The sequence below is a fragment of the Apteryx mantelli genome, chromosome 27, assembly GCF_036417845.1.
Source record: "Apteryx mantelli isolate bAptMan1 chromosome 27, bAptMan1.hap1, whole genome shotgun sequence".
In the NCBI taxonomy this organism is placed as follows: domain Eukaryota; kingdom Metazoa; phylum Chordata; class Aves; order Apterygiformes; family Apterygidae; genus Apteryx; species Apteryx mantelli.
In genome coordinates this window covers 6,138,656-6,156,890 of record NC_090004.1, presented here as the reverse complement: position 1 = coordinate 6,156,890, position 18,235 = coordinate 6,138,656, and the positions used below count along the sequence as shown (strand labels likewise).

The 18,235-nt window shown below is 53.5% G+C and overlaps 3 protein-coding genes across 5 annotated transcripts; 2 read left to right on the top strand and 1 right to left on the bottom strand.

Annotated features, from left to right (window-relative positions):
• The first annotated feature begins 1,537 nt into the window (after positions 1-1,537).
• On the top strand, positions 1,538-2,739 carry TSSK3 (testis specific serine kinase 3). The gene is made up of 2 exons (XM_013953363.2): positions 1,538-1,682; positions 2,078-2,739. Exons 1-2 carry the CDS (start codon positions 1,538-1,540, stop codon positions 2,737-2,739), a joined length of 807 nt encoding a protein of 268 aa, XP_013808817.2.
• Positions 2,740-4,075: 1,336 nt separating this feature from the next.
• On the bottom strand, positions 4,076-12,342 carry BSDC1 (BSD domain containing 1). 3 transcript variants are annotated; one of them, XM_067311355.1, is made up of 11 exons: positions 12,303-12,342; positions 11,978-12,038; positions 11,257-11,385; positions 10,456-10,626; positions 10,286-10,340; positions 9,394-9,509; positions 8,932-9,000; positions 8,650-8,731; positions 7,556-8,095; positions 6,027-6,130; positions 4,076-5,395 (listed from the first exon to the last, which is right to left on the bottom strand). In XM_067311355.1, the coding sequence occupies exons 1-11, from the start codon at positions 12,311-12,313 to the stop codon at positions 5,363-5,365; spliced, it is 1,371 nt and encodes a 456-aa protein (XP_067167456.1). In that variant the 5' UTR covers positions 12,314-12,342; the 3' UTR covers positions 4,076-5,362. The 3 variants fall into 3 exon arrangements, with proteins under 3 accessions (XP_067167456.1, XP_067167457.1, XP_067167458.1); XM_067311356.1 differs by having other exon boundaries at positions 11,269-11,385; XM_067311357.1 differs by having other exon boundaries at positions 10,456-10,623; positions 11,269-11,385.
• On the top strand, positions 11,397-17,497 carry ZBTB8B (zinc finger and BTB domain containing 8B). Its single transcript, XM_067311358.1, has 4 exons — positions 11,397-11,815; positions 12,949-13,918; positions 16,565-16,743; positions 17,060-17,497. Exons 2-4 carry the CDS (start codon positions 12,973-12,975, stop codon positions 17,375-17,377), a joined length of 1,443 nt encoding a protein of 480 aa, XP_067167459.1. The 5' UTR covers positions 11,397-11,815; positions 12,949-12,972; the 3' UTR covers positions 17,378-17,497.
• Positions 17,498-18,235: the final 738 nt, after the last annotated feature.

Genomic DNA, 18,235 nt, shown 5'->3' with positions numbered 1-18,235 from the left:
CGGCTCTTCGTGCCACCCTGGCGTGGGGGCCGTTAGGTGGTGCGGGGCCGGCGGTTCCCACCCATGGCAATGAAAATGTCAATGGGGATGTTGGGCAGGGTCAGGCAGTGGCTCCCGGGGCATCGTCGCAGCTGCCTGCACAGGGAGAGAGCAGGGTTAGCTTGGCAGCATGGCGCAGCATGGCACAGCATGGCGGAAAATGGCACGGCACAGCCTGGCATGGCACAACACGGCACAGCATGGCACGGCACGACACAGCACAGCATTGCGTGCCGTTGCTTGGGCTGCACTGCATGGCACAGCGCAGCACTGCTTGGGCTGCATGGCACAGCATGGCGCAGCATCGCATGGCACGGCGCAGCATGGCACAGCACGCCATGGCGTGGTGCGGGACGGCACGCTGCCTGCCCCGAGAAAGCCCTGGGGCAGCAGGCATGGGGGAAAGCAGAGAGCCGACCTGGCCCACCCCGCAGGACTGAGGGGCTCGGGCCGTCGGGGCGATGTTTCGGGGAGCAGAACAGCCGCGTTCGCCAAGGAGGGGGCAGGGGCTGCGTGCTGGGCCCTTACCTTCCCACGGTCTGCTGAGCGGCTACCGGCTCCTGCGTTTCGGGAGCCACGGCCAGGCCGGGAGAGTCGCCCGCCTCTATGGGAAACCTCCGAGCTTGCGGGGTCTCCTGGGAGCTCATGTCCAAGCCCCAGACCTGCGTGAGCGGAGAGCAGAGCGGGGGCGTGAGGGCAGGCGCACGGGGCGGCAGCCGACCCCGGCCGCTACGCTGCCAGGCGCTGGCCGGGCCCCGTGGCACGCGCGGCGGCTCGGCGGCGTCCCCGGCTGAGCGCGGTGGCGGCAGGGCCGCGAGCGAGGGCAGGTGGCAGCGGGGCCGGGCGCTCTGTGACCCGCCGCGCGCCCCCGCATCACAATGCCACCGGCACCGGCACCGGCACTGGAACCGCAGGGACATGCAGCCGGGAACCCCCTGCTCCCCGCTTCCCCGGCTGGGAAAACTCGGAGCAGAGCCAGATTCGGCGAGGCGGGAGTGGGGGGCCGCTGCTGGAGGTGGAGGACGCCGTCAAGGAGCGGAGCATTTTCCCGCTCCGGCTGCGTCGCCGCCTGCTCCGAACCCCCCCCGCCACCTCCCCAAATCCTGCCCTGGGGCGGGGGGGAAACAGCAGCAGGGGACGGGATGCAGGGAGATGAGATGCGGCAAAAGGAGGGGAAGCGCTCGGGAGGGACCCCCCAGCCCCGCGCCCCGGCCGCCACCTGCTCACGGCACCCGCCAAGAGGTCGTTTCAGCACAGCCCATCGCCGCCGCGACCGCCCGTTTCGGCGCCCCTCCGCCACCCCCGCTTCGCGCAGCGTCACCTGCATCACAATAGGGCGCCCGCGTCTCAAAATGTCCCCTTGCTCGGGGCCTTTGTCCGGGCCGGAGGGTGGCGGCGCGGTGGCTGCCGGCCGGGGGTGCAGGTGGGCGCCGGGGGCTCTCGCGGAGTCGCTGCAGGATGACCTGAGCGAGCGGACGGGCCCGGCTTGCCAGAGGACATGGAGGAGATTTTGCTCGCCAATGGCTACCAGCTGGGCAGGACCATTGGGGAGGGAACCTACTCCAAAGTGAAGGAGGCTTTCTCCAAAAAGCACCAGAAGAAAGTGGCCGTTAAAATTATTGATAAGAGGGAAGGTCCGGACGGTAAGAGGCGACCCCGGAGAGGACTCCGGGCTGAGGCTCGGTCCCTCCTTGGAGGCTTCTCGTTCTTGGCAGAAAACTAGTTTCCCAAACTTTCCTCCTCGGAGCGGACGGGGAGGCAGGGGCTTGGGGGGCACCAGCTGCCTCCGAGCTCCAGGGGGGTGGGAGAGCTCCCGCGTTTCCCCACTGCGGGCGGAAGCCACAGCCCGGAGCATCAGGCCGTGCTTCCTCCGCATCCCTGCGGTGCCCTGGGAGCAGCCCTGCCGGGATGCTCGGTGCAAGGCCATGAGGGACCCGCGACAGGACCTTCCCTCGCTCCTCGGCCAAGTCCAGCAGGAGCCAGCAGCTCGGGGGCGAAGGGTCCACAGCGTGAGCAAACCGCCCTTCTCTGGCCGCAGAATTTATTCAGAGATTCCTGCCCCGGGAGCTCCAGATCGTCAAGCGCTTGGACCACAAGAACATCATCCGCGTGTACGAGATGCTGGAGTCCGCCGAGGGGAAGATCTACCTGGTGATGGAGCTGGCGGAGGACGGGGACATCTTCGACTGCGTGCTGCACGAGGGGCCCCTGCCTGAGCGCCGCGCCAGGGCCCTCTTCCACCAGCTGGTCGAGGCCATCCGGTACTGCCACGGCTGCGGCGTGGCGCACCGCGACCTCAAGTGCGAGAACGCCTTGCTGCAGGGCTTCACCCTGAAGCTGACGGACTTCGGCTTCGCCAAGCTGCTGCCCAGGAGCCGCAAGGAGCTGAGCCAGACCTTCTGCGGCAGCGCGGCCTACGCGGCGCCCGAGGTGCTGCAGGGCGTCCCCCACGACAGCCGCAAGGGCGACGTCTGGAGCACCGGCGTCATCCTCTACGTGATGCTGTGCGCCAGCCTGCCCTTCGACGACACGGACATCCCCAAGATGCTGTGCCAGCAGCAGAAAGGCATCTCCCTGCCGAGGCACCTGGGGGTCTCTGAAGAGTGCCAGGACCTCCTGAAAAGCCTCCTGGAGCCAGACATGATCCTGAGGCCTTCCATTGAGGAAGTCAGCTGGCACCCGTGGCTGACTAGCCCCTGAGAAGGGCTTGTCACGCTGTCCCCAAATAAAGGGGACAGATTGCTTCTAAAACGCTGATGCATTTTGATGTCAGTGTTTCCCATCCATCCATCCACCCCTGCGGGGGGTGGGCCAGGCCTTGGCTGACAGAGTCAAGGCGATGATGGGTCTAGGCCATGCTCTGTTCACTCAAAGCCCTTGGTTTTCAGGGGTTGAGGAGAACAAGGCACGCTTTATATGAGCTCCAAGGAGCCTTGAGCAGTTTGCCCACCTTCCCAAAGCCATCTCAAGCACTTGCATGTCCCCCAGGGCCGGTGGATCCACAGCAACGCATCCCTGGCCATGAGCACAGCAGGGAAGCTTCACACCCGCCCTTCTTCTGCCTGGTTAGCTGCTGCAGGGAAGGTGCAGCCAAGGCACTAAGCCAAAGGACAGTCCAGCATGTCCCATCCCTCTCTCCCAGGATCCTCCCAACCAGGCACACATCCCTCAGGGCAAGGTGGGAGGGAAGGGAAAAGGAATTAAAAGCAGCCAAAGAGACGCAGACCAGACCGTCTGGGTACAGTCCCCCGCCCCACCGGCGGACAAAACGAGGACACCCAACGCAGGCAGCGACTCTGTAGAATTCCTTTAATTGCTGTTAACTGCAAGTCTGTAAAAGGTTTGGAGAAAGTCATTACAAAACTACCAGCTGTTAGAATTGTTTCTGGTTTTCACCCCAGCTAGAAAAGGCTCAGGGAGATGCGGAATAGTTCAGAACAGAGAATATTGCACAGACAACCAAACGGTTAATTTGACTAAAGAAAAAGAATGACACAGATGAGAGTGCTGCACCCTCGGCAGCTCCACTGCAGGCCCAGGGGTGCAGCCAGGACTCGCCGTCACACCCCACAGCAACGCAGCCTGGCAGCCCCTGCCCCAGCAGCACCCACGCAGCCCTTCAGCAGAAACAGTCCCACCAGCATCAGGACACCAACCTACAACAGGTTTCCCACTGTAGCTAAGCTTGGCTTCTGCCTCTGTACAGAGAGAACACTGCTGCCTGTTTGGGCCGGGTCAGAGCCCAGGGCAGGGCAAGGCTGCAGCACAGCTCGGAGGCTCTGCTGGGCCCCTTCGACACCACGAAGCAGGAGCTGTGCTGCAGCACGATCCCAGGACCTTGTGGCTTTTGCAGTACCAACAGTCACCCTTAACAACCACCCAGCCATGCAGGCAGCTGCATTTAAGTACCTCCCCAAAGGAAAAATAACTCTCCCAAGTACCCCTAGGTTAATGCTCTCCAGAAATGGAAGAAAACCCATAACTCCAATTAAGCAGCCTTCAAAGAGGCAGAATGACAAAGGTAGCATAGATAAAAATCAATGCCTGAAAGGCCAGACAGGGGTGCGGGCTCTGCCCCTTTAGGATGACTGTACATTAGCAACATTCATTGAGGAGCATTTTATGACATTAGAAGGTAACTGCCGTGGGGATAAAGGCCGTGGGTCCAAAGGAAGCATTGCAAGCAGTGGAAACATGGTTTAAGTGAAGGATAGCAAGGGTGCACAGCAAGGCTGGTAACCCTCGTGGCCATGTGAAGCCTGGTGCAGCTGGAACGTGAGGGAGGGTCAGACAAATTAACACACAGTCTCAGCCAGCAGGTACCATCCACACTCACCTCCCCCTGGGAGAAGAGAGGATCAGCTGAGCCTTGCAGCCAAGGCAGAGGTTGAAGTGGTCAGTGGGCAGAACTGGGCACCACAAGGAGAGGTTCTGCTCCCAGGGTGACCCAGATCACTGCCTGCCCAGAAGTGCTCAGGTAACAGCAAGACAGAAGTACTTTGCTTGGAGAATTTAACTAAAGTACTCAAAACCCAGCAGAGGAAAGTAGTGCAGCTGGGATGGCTGCAGAGGGGAAAGCAGCCACCCTTGACTCTTAGAGAAGCTGCTGCTCTTGCAGCAGGAAACAGGAGTTTCCATTAGAAAAAGCTTCCAAGACAAAAAGCCAGGCCAGGCAGAAGCTCAGGAATTGGCAGGGAGCTTGGCTCCTTCCAGGAGGGCCCAGCTTTGGACTAAAGCCACGAGCCAACTGCTTTTCCTTGCAGTGGTGAGTGGAACAGCAGGAGCTACTTCAGCTGCGGCATCTCCAGCCCCTGGCCAGGCCCCGTTCAGGGGCTTTCTCCAGGGATGGCTTGGCAGCGCAGAGCGGCGAGCGAGCAGGAGCAGCTTGCCTTGAAGAGCCTTTGAACTGCTGTACGGTAGGTTATGCGCACACACAAGCAGACAATCAGCCAACCGGCAGGCTGGGGGCACCAAGCAATCCTGCCAGGCGTCTCAGTGCCCAGCTCACCCCAGGGACCCCTCACCGCACCACACCTGCCTCCACCCCACCGTCAGGGGCAGTCAGTTCTGGCCTTGCCAAGTCTCTAGGACCTACTGAGAAGATGGGCTCCCTAGCAGCTAAGTGTACAAGTGAACTCCTGCTTCCTCCTCCTCCAGATCTGAACAGGTCATTTGAGTTGCCCACAGGATTTAGCAGGGATGAAACTCTTCCAGCCTGGAACTGCAATCCCCAGCACAGTTACACACAAAGGAATAGCCAGTCCGTGATTTAATTCACATTCGATGGTGGAAATGAGCCTGACAAACACCAGAAGCAGTCGCTTTATTCCCAGTCTTCCCACTCTTCATCTTCCAGCTGCAAACGAGAGAAAAATCCCTTAGTTTGTTTCTTCAATTTACCAGCCATCTACCAGTAGAGATCCTCCTGCCCAGGACACCTGAGTCAGTGCAAAGCCTGACATATCCACACACATCATCCATGCCCTCACAACAGGGATTTGCTTGCCATGTCCCCCCCCCTCTTGGGGAACTTACACATTCACTTCCCTTTAAGCACACCCAAAAAGCCATTCTCTCCTTCTCCAGCTAATACCCACATGACTTCCATGCAAGATCCCAAGCTAAATTTGTCTTCCTCAGAAAGGAACCATGCCTTTGAGAAATTCGGTGCTGGAGACTGGGTGCTGCAGGTAGCCAGGTACCTACTGCAGCGCTGCCCTGGCAGGCCAGCAGCAGCCACGTCTCATGGAGACACGCTGCATAGCCTTGGTTCCTGCACAAGTGCTGGAAGCAGTGCTCAAGCCAAGGGATTTGCCCTCTCTCTCTCTCCAAGACACTGCAGTCTCTCTCCCCACCTGGCCCTAAGCCCAGGGGAAGCCCTCAGCAACACAGAGCTCTCAATATCACCCCAGGGAGCTGCCGAAATGCTGACGCCTTTTGGGAGGAACTTCCTAGCCTATGTGAGCTAGCACCTCCTCTTCACTCACCTCCCCAGACACTTCCACCTTCGAGAGCGCCAGCTGCACCTCCTCTTCAGTCATGTCCAAATCAAAGTCCTTTTCCCAGTCCTCACTGATATCAGTGCTGGAGCCTGTAACCACAAACATCGGGATTGAGCCCAGCAGGTTTTTTCTGGGAGGACCCAGAGCTGTGCATGCTCTCCAGGCACTCTGGCCAAAGTTACTGGGCAGCCACACAGCTGTCCAAGCAGGCTTATAAAGCCCATATATTTGCGAGGCTTGGCTCTAACACAGCCTGGCCAAGGACAAAGTCTACCCATGCTGTCAGCTTGCTAACAGAGATGTGATGACTGAGCTGGACTTCTATCACAGCAGTGACTGTTTCATTTAGTACAGAACAAGTGGGAGAGGTGAATGCCAGAGCATGTTCTCCTCCAGCCTCAGAGAACTAGGTTGTGTCATGCTTTGGTCACACAGAAGATATAGCAGATAAGGAATGTCAAGAGTGACCTAGGTATGGGAACTGAAATGAACCCCAAGAGAAATCACAACCTCCCAGGGCAGAGGAGCAGCAGGGGCACTCAGAGGTGACGTGAAGAGGGGAGGACACACTTGTCCATACACAGACCTCAGCCTGGCCCCCTAGTATCCAGCAAGCCAGGGAACTAAAGGCACTGTCTACTCAGTCCAGCAAGGAGACTTTTAATTTCTTCCTCATCTAATTTGATTCTGCTCAACATGAAAACAGATCCAGTGCACAATTCTGAGCCACCTTCCCCAAGCTTGGGTTATTTCCAGCTGCTTTATAATCCTACAATTAGCATAACCATTACACTGGAAGACCTACAGCAGGCCCTGCTGATGGCAGCATCCCCTGCAACAAAAGGTTTGTAAACAGCATCAGCCAGAGCTATAACTCTTCCCCCTTCTCAGAGCCAGGCAACATCATTGAGGAGTCTCGTCCTCCACCCTCCCGAGGAATGGGGCTCCCGAGAGCGAGACAGTGCTCGGGCCAGAGCGAGCCACAGCACCAGCTCAGCTGCCTGCTGACAGCAGATACCGACAATCTGCCTTGACCAATCTGACCCTGCCCAACAGCACAAGGATTCATTTCCACTTTAGTTCAGCTATTAGACAGTGTTTGGATCTAACCCTCCCCAGTGACTTCTACAAAATTCCTTTTCCCCTCCCACATCAGGAAAAACAGAGAATCCAGCCCTGTCCTTTGGTATCTTCTGGACACCAATTTGGAGAAGGGATAGGGTCAGGACAGGGCAGAGATCTTTTCCATTGCAGAAACAGTCACAATGGGTCAGTGCTGCTGCCAAAACAGGCATATCAGCAACACACTGAGCTTGATGAATCAGGTAGTCCTAATGGGAGATCATCAGAAGTACTGAACTGACCCAGTGATCTATGACCAGCAACTACAGCTCCAAGCCCAAAAAAGGAGGCACCCAGGTTCCCTTTCTGACTTTAGCCTCTAGCCCCTTCCCCAAGGGTCACCATCCCCAGCAGAGGGTTTCCAGGCACAGGGCTGGTCCCCTCATACGCACCTTTCTTGCCGTTGTTGGAGGGCGTGGATTTCCCACTATCTGAATTCAGCTCAAAGACTCGTAAATCTGTCGGTCCTTCCTCCTTCAGAGTCTCTGTCCTGCCCTGGGCTTTGGCCTCCACCTCCTTGAGCTCTGTGACAGCCGGCCGCTCTGAGGATGCTGCCGACTCCAAGGCAGCCGCAGAAGGATGGCCAGGTTCTGCAGGCTTTGGCAGGGAGCCCTGCTCTTCCAAGGTGGCCTCCAGCAGCCTTTGGGAGAGGTCCTGGGCCCCAGCTGGTTGTACTCCAGTCTGTAGCTGTGCAGCAGGCACAGAGGCAGGGTTTGCAATCTGAGTCACAAGGGAGATGCTCTCACTGCTCTCAGAAGGGCTCCCCTCCACTGGGGCTGACTCAGAAGGGGGGACAGCCCAGCTTTCCTCTGAGGGTCCCTTGAGGGGGGTGGGGTGGCTTCCCTCCGGGGCTGCAGGGGCAGATTCTTTCTCTGCTGCTTCTGGAAATTTCACATTTGCACAAGGCAGGGGTGACATTCCCAAAAACTCCTCTGTAGGAAGGCAGAAGAGAAGCAAGAGATGTTTCAGCAAGTGTGTCATAAGCTGGGAGCAGCAACAGCACCGCAGCCTGGCAGTCCCCGACACCGGGCTTGAAACTACTGCAGGCCTCTTCTAACCAGGCTCAACCAGCCTCTTCTGCCCAGCCCTCCGGGGAGGCCTCCCACATCACCCCACCTTTCTCCCCCCTCCCACCACCCTCCCCAGGGGGCTGCAGGGCTGACTCCCCCAAGGCTACAGCACTGGGCACCTCGCAGTGTTCGATCACTGGCGCTGTGTAGAGCAGATCCAGCCAGCAGAGCCCAGGGGATTAGCTTCCTCCATGCTCCAGGCAAGTGAAGAGCAGCTGATCACAACCACTAGCAGTTGGAGCAGCTGATGGTCCAACTACTAGTGCAGCAGCAGCTGACAGTGAGGCAGGAATGGCTGTGGCCAGGCTGGGAGCCAAATTTGTGGGAGTGAGAAGGAGCCACTATCCTCTCCGCTCAGACCTGCTGGGGTCTGCATGAGCCCTCCCCACAGATCCATCCCTTGCCATCCAACCCACCTTCATCCTCTTCCCAGCCTGGCTCCTCTCGGTGCATGCTCTGCTCCACTCTCTGCTTCAGAGCTTCCCTCCGGACCTCATCCTGCAAGGAAGTCAGAGTCAGCAGGCAGTCATGTCCCCAGTCCTTTCTTCCCCAAGGCAGTCCAGTGTCAGCAACAACAAAGACATGGAAAAGGCAGCCCAGAGCCCTGTTTTTCTGGGGAAGACATCTTCCTCCCTCTCTTTGGTCTGCATTAGAGAGCTCCTCAGCCCAATGAAGAAAGCACCCTCCTCCTGACCTACCTGCTCCAGGCGATGCACTTTATAGAAGTAGCGCTGCCAAAATTCAGAATGAGAAACAGCCACAGGGACCTGGGAACAACACAGAAGATGCAATGAGTCACTTTAGAGGGATGGCTGTGGTTGCTACCTTGCTCCTCTCTCCTCCTGAGCCTTGCAGTTACCCCTGTAGCCTACACAAGTCACCTGCATTCTTCAGGGGCTCAGTCCCACACAGACTTGGCACTGAGCATCAGGTACACACCTGCAGATGCTCAGTCCCAGACAGCTACAGAGGAACTTCTGCTCCAGGCCTGTGACAAGCAGGCAGGGGAGAAGAATCCGATATGCTGCCTTATATCAACATGTCCATTTACTACACAACCACAGTCCTGCCAAAAGCTCCAGGGCCCAAGCAGCTCAGAGCTTCCTTGTGTCATACACAACTCCCGGTCAAACAGAACTTGCCCACTACAGGTGCCTCACCATCTTGCTGTAGAGCGCACGGATGGAAGGGCTGGTCGCCAGCAGCTCTGAGATCTCCCCTTTCTTCTCCTCTAGGTTAAACTGAGAGAGCCAGGCCTCAAGGAGCTCAGCAGGGCCTGTAAAGGACAAGCACAGAGATAGCAAAATCCTTGGCACAAATAAGGCAGGATAAGTTTCATGGGAAAGATGCTACAGACCAGTCCAGCTGGGGTGAACAAGGAGCAAACAAGGAAAGGCAGGAGAGCAGCAAGATGTGCAATGCTGAGATGAGCACACCACCTTTTAGAGGCCTCACACTGCAGACAGCAGCTGGGGTGGGATTCCCAAGCTGGATGCAGTCAAAGCAGAGTAACCAGCACAGCTTCATAACTCTTTAAAAGCCAAGGGCAGTCAAGGCATCCAGGGGTGCGTGCATGCCCACTCACTCCCTCCTCCACACACTGGACACACTTCCCTTCCCCAGGGAAAGGGAGCATTTCTGCAGCTCAGTGAAGACCCTGCTGCTGCAAGGGACTGGACTGCCTGCCCTGAAACCCCCAGGAGAGGCTCAGCAGACAGCACCTGAAGGTCACACACTAAGTGACAGGCACCAGAATCTCACTGGAAGGGCTGAGGGAGATGTGGGTCCCTGAGCCCATCCTACACCCTGGGTTCTCCACCAGCAAGAGGCCAGACAGCATCAGCTGTGGAAGTGGTTTAAACAGACCCAGCAAACAAAGCACAGGTTAGTCCTCCAGGGCAGCAGACAGATCTGCTTTCTATCACTGGTGACCCAGGCTACAGTCAAACCAGCAGAACCATGGGTGAAAGGCCCTGGGCAATTCAGGACAGTCCACAGACACCCGCACAAACACCAGCTTTGCTCGGCAGCCCTGTCCAGCCCCACACATACCATCAGGTTCGTTGCAGTAGGTGGCTGGGTCTGACTGAAGACTGTAGAGACGAGCCTGGAGGAGAACACGAGAGAGAAGACCTGTCAGCAGAGGAGCAGCAGCTAAGCCCCAAAAGGACGGGGCTCAGGACTCTGCACCCCTGGTGGAAGCTCCAAAAGGGGACACTCACCTTAGCGCTGTCATAGGGCTCTGTGGTACCTGTGGGTGTTGCCATCAGCGTTATGACATCGCAGTCAATGGTCTTATCTGGCGAAGGAGCAAACGTGTCCGAGATGACACCCAGGAAGTCAGAGATCCCTTTCCTCACCTTTTCAGTTGCACCTGAGGGACCTTCTGTCTTCTTGAAGAAAAAAGCAACATGACATAAGTTACTGTGCCTGAAGCGACAGGACAAATCTCAAATAGTCTTTTCTGGCTAGGTTCCTTTACAGAAGGAGGATTTTTCACCCCTCAAAAACATGCTAATGAGGCAATTGGGTGGCCAGGGCTGGGCTATGAGAAGGGTGTGGTAGCAGGAACTAGCCTCAGGTGGCAGCAGGCAGGTGTTGGTAATAAGGTGGTAGGGAACCAAGCCTGGGTTGTGAGATGGGAAAGACACAGCCAGGTTTGGGAGCTGGACAGTCGCAACAACTACACAGGATAATGCTGACAGTCTGTAAAGAGATGTGATGTCATATTACAGCAACACTGCCAGTAACCTGTCTACATGGCACAGGTGGAGAAGGAAAACACAGCAAACCCTTCTCCACTTATCTCCAAAGGTTCCTCCCCACAACACAGCAAGGAAATCACACAGGGCTTGGTACTGAATTTGCACTGGGGAGAAAATCTGAAATCTGAAGCCCAAATTTACATCTTGAGGTTTGTTTAGAAAGGATTGTGTCCTCAGAGGCAGGACCAATCTGCCCGCTGCAGGTACATCTTACTTATCCCCTAGTTCTGCTTTCTGCAACAATCTTAGCTCTCTTACTCCTGTACTCACTGCCAGTTTGTCCTTGACCACACTGGCCGTAGCAGCAATAGTGCAGGCTGTATCATGCTGCACTACTTGGGTGAACTCAGCCAGGTCCCGTTTCATGAATTCCAAAGCTTCTGTCGACTGTAAGAAGGAGAAAGACAGACTGCATGATCTTTTGAGTCTCCCACAAAGCCCCTGTTGCCCTGAGAGCATGTGATACATTACAAATGTCAGAGTGTCAGAGCCTTTAATGCAACTGAGGTTCATACCCAACACATGCAATGGGTGAGACCATAATAACTATAATAACAATGGAGCACAGCTATTCCCAAATCATTGGGTTTTTTTTTTTTAGCTAAGGATGGAAAAAAACAGGTTAGGAAAAGCATTGTTCTGAGTCTTATATATAATTAACATACGCAACGCTGTCACAGGCAGGAAATTACACACCAGCAAGCAATGCTACGAGCATACGTCCTCCCCGTTCAGACAGGGAGTCTCACGTCCCCAGCAGAGCTCCCAGGAGCGCTGGGATCCCAGCGAAGCGGCCGGGTCCTCTGCTCCCGGGCCGGTAACAAACGCCCGCGGCGGCTCCCTTCAGGCGCATCGGGGTACCGGCCCGGCGCCTCGCAAGGGGCCGCAGGCGCCTCGGGGGAAGGGAGCGGGCCGCGGAGCCGGGGCAGGTGCGGCCCGGGCAGGGAGGGGGCAGGGAGGGACGCCCGCCGCCGCCTACCTTCTCCTTGACGGCCTGGTAGCTCTGCTGCAGCCAGCTCCGCCACCAGCCCGCGTCCTCCCTGCGGGCACACGAGAGTCAGGGGGGCCCGGGCCCGGCTCCCGCCGCCGCCACCACCCACAGCCCGGGCCCGGGCCCGGCCCGCCGCCCCCCGGGCCCCTCCCCGGCTCCGCCTCCCTCCCTCCGGACCCGGCACGTTCCCCCGACCCGGCCCGCTTCCCGCCGCCCCCGGGCCCCGCTCGCCGCTCGGCCCCGCCGCACGGAGCCGCTGCCGCCCCGCGGGTCCCTCCCCCCTTTCGCCGCGGCGCCGCGGCGCTGCCCTCACCCCTCCGCCATCTTGGCGGCCTGACGTCACCACTATTTACCGACCCCTCACCCCGCAGGCCCCGCCCCCGGGGCGGGCCGCCGCGCATCCCCGCGGCGCCGGGGGAGGGGGTCGGGCCTTGTGGCCGACGTCACTTCCGCCTTCCGGGAGGGCCGGCGGCGGTACGGTGGCGGGGGGGGGCGTGGCTGGCGGCGGCGGCGGCGGGGAAGGTGAGGGTCGGGCCGGGTCGGGCCGTCCCCGGCTCGGGGCCGCGAGTCCCGCGCTGCGGTCGGGGCCGGGGGCAGGGGCGGCCCAGGGGGGTGAGGGGTCGGTAAACAGTGGGGCTTAGCGCCCTGGGAGCCTCGGCGGGGCCGGGGTCTGGCGGCTCCCCGGTTGGCGAGGCCTCGCTGGCGGCCGCGCCGCGGGCTGCCCCGGGCGGAGGCGCTGGCGGAAGCGTCGCGGCTTTGCTCGCGGGGCGGGGCGGGGCGAGGGGCGCGGGCCCCGGCGCCGTTTCCCGTGCGCTCTCAGGCTGCGCCCCCTTTTCGGGAAGTTCGCGGCTGTGGCGCGGCGGCTGGCGGGAGGGAGGGACGCGCCGGGGCTGCCGCCTTGGCCGTCTGCCCCCAAGGGCTTCTTGCGCTAACGGCTTCCTCTTACTGACTCTCGACAGCAACCGGAGGCGACAGCAGGAGCAATGGAGATGCAGTCGTACTACACCAAGCTTTTGGGCGAGCTCAATGAGCAACGGAAGAGGGACTTTTTCTGTGACTGCAGTATTATTGTGGAGGGGAGGATCTTCAAAGCACACAAGAACATTTTATTTGCAAACAGCGGCTATTTCAGAGCCTTACTGATTCATTACATCCAAGACAGCGGACGACACAGCACTGCTTCTTTGGACATTGTTACATCAGAGGCCTTCTCCATCATCCTAGATTTCCTTTATTCAGGGAAGCTAGATCTCTGTGGGGAGAATGTTATTGAGGTCATGTCTGCGGCTAGCTATTTGCAGATGACTGATGTGGTCAACTTCTGCAAAACGTATATAAGGTCGTCATTAGATATTTGCAGGAAAATAGAGAGAGAAGCTGCTTTCTATCAGGCCGATAGCGGGAGTGCTAGTTCTGCAAGAGAGGGCACTTCTTACGGTTCAAAGAGTCAGTGCTCTGCCTCTGTCTCTTCTCTGCAAGAAAAGGAAAGGATTTCAGATTGTCAGAGAGATCCTCCCTGTGGTGAATGCAGCAGCTGCCATCCCTTGGAGCTCGTAGTGAGAGACCCCGTAAGCAGCGACTCTCCAGATGACATTAATTCTTCGCTGCCCAAGGGGGTAGAGCCCAAAGTAGAGTTTGACTCAGATGGAGTAGAGGTGGAAGTGGGGGAACGGCTGCAGCAGTATCCGACTCCATTGTCCCTTGAGCAGATGGAAGAGGGGCTGCACAGTGGGCAGGCGATGGACCTGGCCTGCAATAACTATCACATGAAACAATTCCTAGAGGCCCTGTTGCGCAACAGCACAGCTCAGAGAAAGGACGATGTGGTTCACCACTTTGTTCGGGGCTTTGAGGGTAGGCCAGAGGATGCAGGGGTAGCCATGAGTTCCATGATGGACATTCACAGCGACTGGTATGGTGAGGATGCAGGTGAGAGGACTCCTGAGGGTGTAGCGCATCTGTGTAATTGATGAGGAAACTGCTTAGTTGTGCAACTCCCGTTGTTAATTGAACAGTTGCTCTCATTCTTGTTCAGGAATATATTGCTGAATTTTATGCCATAGCAAAATAAACTATTGTTGTGGACTTCAAAAGAAAGCTGTACTCATTTATTCAGTGCAGCATTTGGAAGGTAAGTATTTGTGATAGTTTTTTACAATCTTTTTGAAGCAGATCCTGGAGCTTGATGTTGGTGACCCTGCTTTAATAAACAATCTCATCTGGGACCTTGTTGGAATGGCAGGTGGATGTTAAAAGACAATCTTCATCTCATAATTTTAGTGGTATAAAGAGCAATCAGAAAAATAAGTTGGGCTGCCCCGAGAGGGATGTACTGTAGAAACCGACACACCAGAAGTAGCTTTTTCCACTGGAGCTCCTGTCAGCTAATCAGTTGCTGGGTGATAGCCTGTTTGCTGATACTTACTTTGGACTTCAAAAAGGCAGAAATCGGTTTTATTCAATACTAAGTGGTACCTAGAATGTCTTTAATGCCTAAATGTCTAAAGCACTGAAAGCTTTAAATTCTGCATGGTATTGCTTAAAGACTTAACTTTTTTCTTCTAGAGGCAGACTCTTTTTTTGGCTGCTGGTCATCTGGGCTTCTGCTGTTTTCACTAGCCCAGTGTCTGTTGGGTTGTCTTAGCACTGGCAGGAATGTTGCATAGCAGCAGTGTCAGGGACCTGCAGAAGTTCATGTCCATATATGTATCTCCTGAAATGGACACTTAGGATTTGGGCATTTTATCTGCTTACAGTAATGCTGGAGCAGCACTTACCTTGTACAAACTGTCTTTTGAGGGAGGGAGGGAGGCTGCTCTGGCATACGCTGCAAGTGTTACAGGCTTTCAGGATGTAACGAGTTAAATAGAGGTGTGGGCAGCACAAAGGAAATCTTTCATAGAGCTAGACAGCAAGCTTTCATTCATGCCATTTCCAGTTCAAGCATGCATGTGTGATCTTAAAGCCAATAAAAGCAATATATCCTCTCACTGTTTTAAAATAACAAATCTGATAAAGTCACTAATCCAGTTTCAAAGCTTCACCAAAAGACTAAAGTTATCAGAACAGAGTACTGTCACCAGATCACATCTACACCTTTTAAGTGTTGCAGCAAGGCAGGGGCATCTAACAGACAAACTGTACTTACTATTTTCCTCTTAAAATCTTCAGATGGTTAGTGTAGCATTGAAATGTTTCTAAAATTTGATAGAGAACACGAGGTGTTATGACAACATATTAGAAATGTTAAAGCTAGAAGTGCTTTAAATAGGAAACAACCCCCTTCCATTCAGTTAATGTTTCTCTGCTAAAAATGAACATCACAAGCATACAGTAGAACAGGAATATCTCTTCACTGCTTTTAGCACTCCTGGTATCTTCAGCGTTTTCACAAGAAACAACCATGAAGGCATGTCTGATAAACAAAAGAATGACTCTCTCATACACTCAAGCTTTTTGAATGCAAGACAGATGAGGTAAATACCATTTAACTTTAAGCATCCACATCTGTTCTAGACATCCTGGTTATCTTCCTATCTGGTGGAGGGAAAACAGGCACCTCTAGAGAATGGTTCTTCTCATCCTGCAGACACTGGAAACCTTGTAGAGCTCTAGAATTGGGCGAGCTGAATTTCTCCTGAAGGCTACATGTCAATACTAAACATCTTTTTTTGAGACTGATGGACAAAGCTTAATTCAAAGAATGCTCTAAAGCTCCATCTTCTTTGGTGTAGCTATTAAGGAGCTCACGGCTCAATATGCAAATATTTTCCTAAATCAGTGCTTAAACTGTTAGGGAAAGCTAATCTTTTAATGTAACACCTCAACCTTTATGCTACAAAGGAAGCTCAACATGTGGGCTGCTACTGAAAAACTTCAAAATACTCACGTTTATGTAAAATATAATCTTCAAATTAAAGTCTCAATTTTTGCATCTGACTTCATAAATATTTATTATGTATATATAGTCTTATTCTAGGAAAAGTAAAACAAAACTAGCAAATATATTGGAATCCTTCATCTGTTATTTCCAGTAGAAAGGCTAAAGTGAATGAGAGTAGAAAAAAATCTTCATCTTTTTAGATGGGTTCCCCACGTCTGAATTAATGCACAGTGTAAAAGCATGTGGGAAGCATTGCACTACTTCTGCCTGTGGTTTATGTTAAAGATTCTAATATCTAAGGCTGTTTAATGCTAATGGTATCTTAAAAAAAAAAAAGAAGAAAATAGGAGACTTTTTGTGGCTGGGATAGTGGAGAGGCCCCCTGCTCTAAACACAGATTTTTGGCACTTAATTAAATGGCTTTTTTAAAATAAAATTAATTTGTCTTTCTATTGTGAGCCAAGTCGCTCAGAATTGTGATCCATAGAAGTATAGTCAGCCTGATTTTCAAGGGACTTGATCATCTGCAGCTGCATTAATGTTTTGACCTACAGAAATTCCAGGTAAGCCAAATACAAAAAGAGGGGAAAGTACAGTTACCTTGATTCAGATTTGCAATAAGGAGGGTAAGAAGCCAACAGAGCTAACATTGCTGAACTGCCTAATCTAATGCACTGTTTTTTTTTCAAAAGGTGATGTGTTAGTTGTGCCAATCAAGCTTCACAAATGTCCATTCTGTCCCTACACGGCTAAACAGAAAGGAATACTAAAACGGCACATTCGCTCTCACACAGGTGAGAGACCCTACCCCTGTGAGACATGTGGGAAACGTTTCACTCGGCAAGAACACCTGCGGAGTCATGCTTTAAGTGTAAGTTTGAAAGATCTATTAGGAGATTTAAAAAACCAAAGGGTCTTTGTTTTTTGCAATCATTATGCTATCCTAGGTAAAAACCATATTCATCATATTTTGAATTAAGGCTGCTTTAAAATACATTGGACCAAATGCTTGCTTCCACCATGGGAGATAAACTTTGCCAATACAATAATAAGTTTATGCACCTGCCCTATAGCTTAAGTGTAGATGTCTTCCTGTTGTAGGAATATATGTAAACTAGCCCCCTGGAAAAAGCTAAGGCAAGAAGGCAGATTGAGTTTTTACCGTGACATTTTATTTTTAACTTTAGGTGCATCGATCAAACAAGCCAATTATCTGCAAAGGTTGCAGAAGAACGTTCACAAGTAGCATGTCTCAAGGATTACGACGCTTTGGCTTGTGTGACAGCTGCACGTGTGTGACCACTACACATGAGGACTCAATGCCCATTAACCTCAGCCTAATGGAACCTTCCTCAGAAGGCCAAGAGAAGGGTGATACAGATAATGATTGGCCCATATATGTGGAGTCTGGAGAGGAAAATGATCCAGCTGATGATGATGATGCCGATGGTGATGATAAGCAGGAAATCCACAGGAGTTTATCAGACCGAGAAACACTTATATAGCAGTGAGACAAGTGTGGGAGGATTTAAAGCATCTCCCTGACAGCGGTCAGTCTGCAACGGAAAACTGGGTATTTGTCCAGTTAGTGAGACTGTACTGTTTTTTATCATTCCATTTTTTAAAAGAACAGTGGGGAGAATTTGAATTTTTAATACTTTTAAGTTTTCAGTGCTGTGCACCGGAATTCTCTGGAGAATCTTCTGTCTAGGGTTCACAGAGAGTGTACTCGAACAATCTCCCGTTGTGTCTCTGCATCCCAGCTTTAAAGAAGAGACAGCACATTTTGCAAGTGGAACATCTCTGTGTTATTTTGATACCAGGTTTCTTCCAGTACTGTTCTCATGGCCCTTAATCCCTGATCTCAAACAGGCATGGTCTTCTCTCTGAAAAGAGATGTAGATTAAAAGAAATGTAGTTTTCATCCATTATTACCTTGGACTTCCAAACTAAGTTGTGATCCTTTTGTGTTAGGATGGTATTATCTAAACTGTAAACCTTAGCTGTTTGTTTAGACAAAATTTGACCTGGAAACCAGGGTAGACCAACCAGGCTAACAAAAATATGCTGCAGATGAAAGTATAGACAGTAAGAATAAATATATTTCACATATCTTCAATCATAGGTATTTAGAGAGCAAGCTTCTTTTTCTGAATTGTTTTCACTGCATCTTCCTCTCTTGAGACTGGACTACAGATCTTCAGATATGTCTTTAATGACATTTAGACAACACTAGATCTGGCTTAAGAAACACTAAGCACACTTAAGATGTTATAACATTATGGTGTCTAATGCTCTGGTCACTCAGTTGAGAATAAGTGAACTGTCGAATTCTCTTCATTTTTACAGCAGAAGTTAAAATC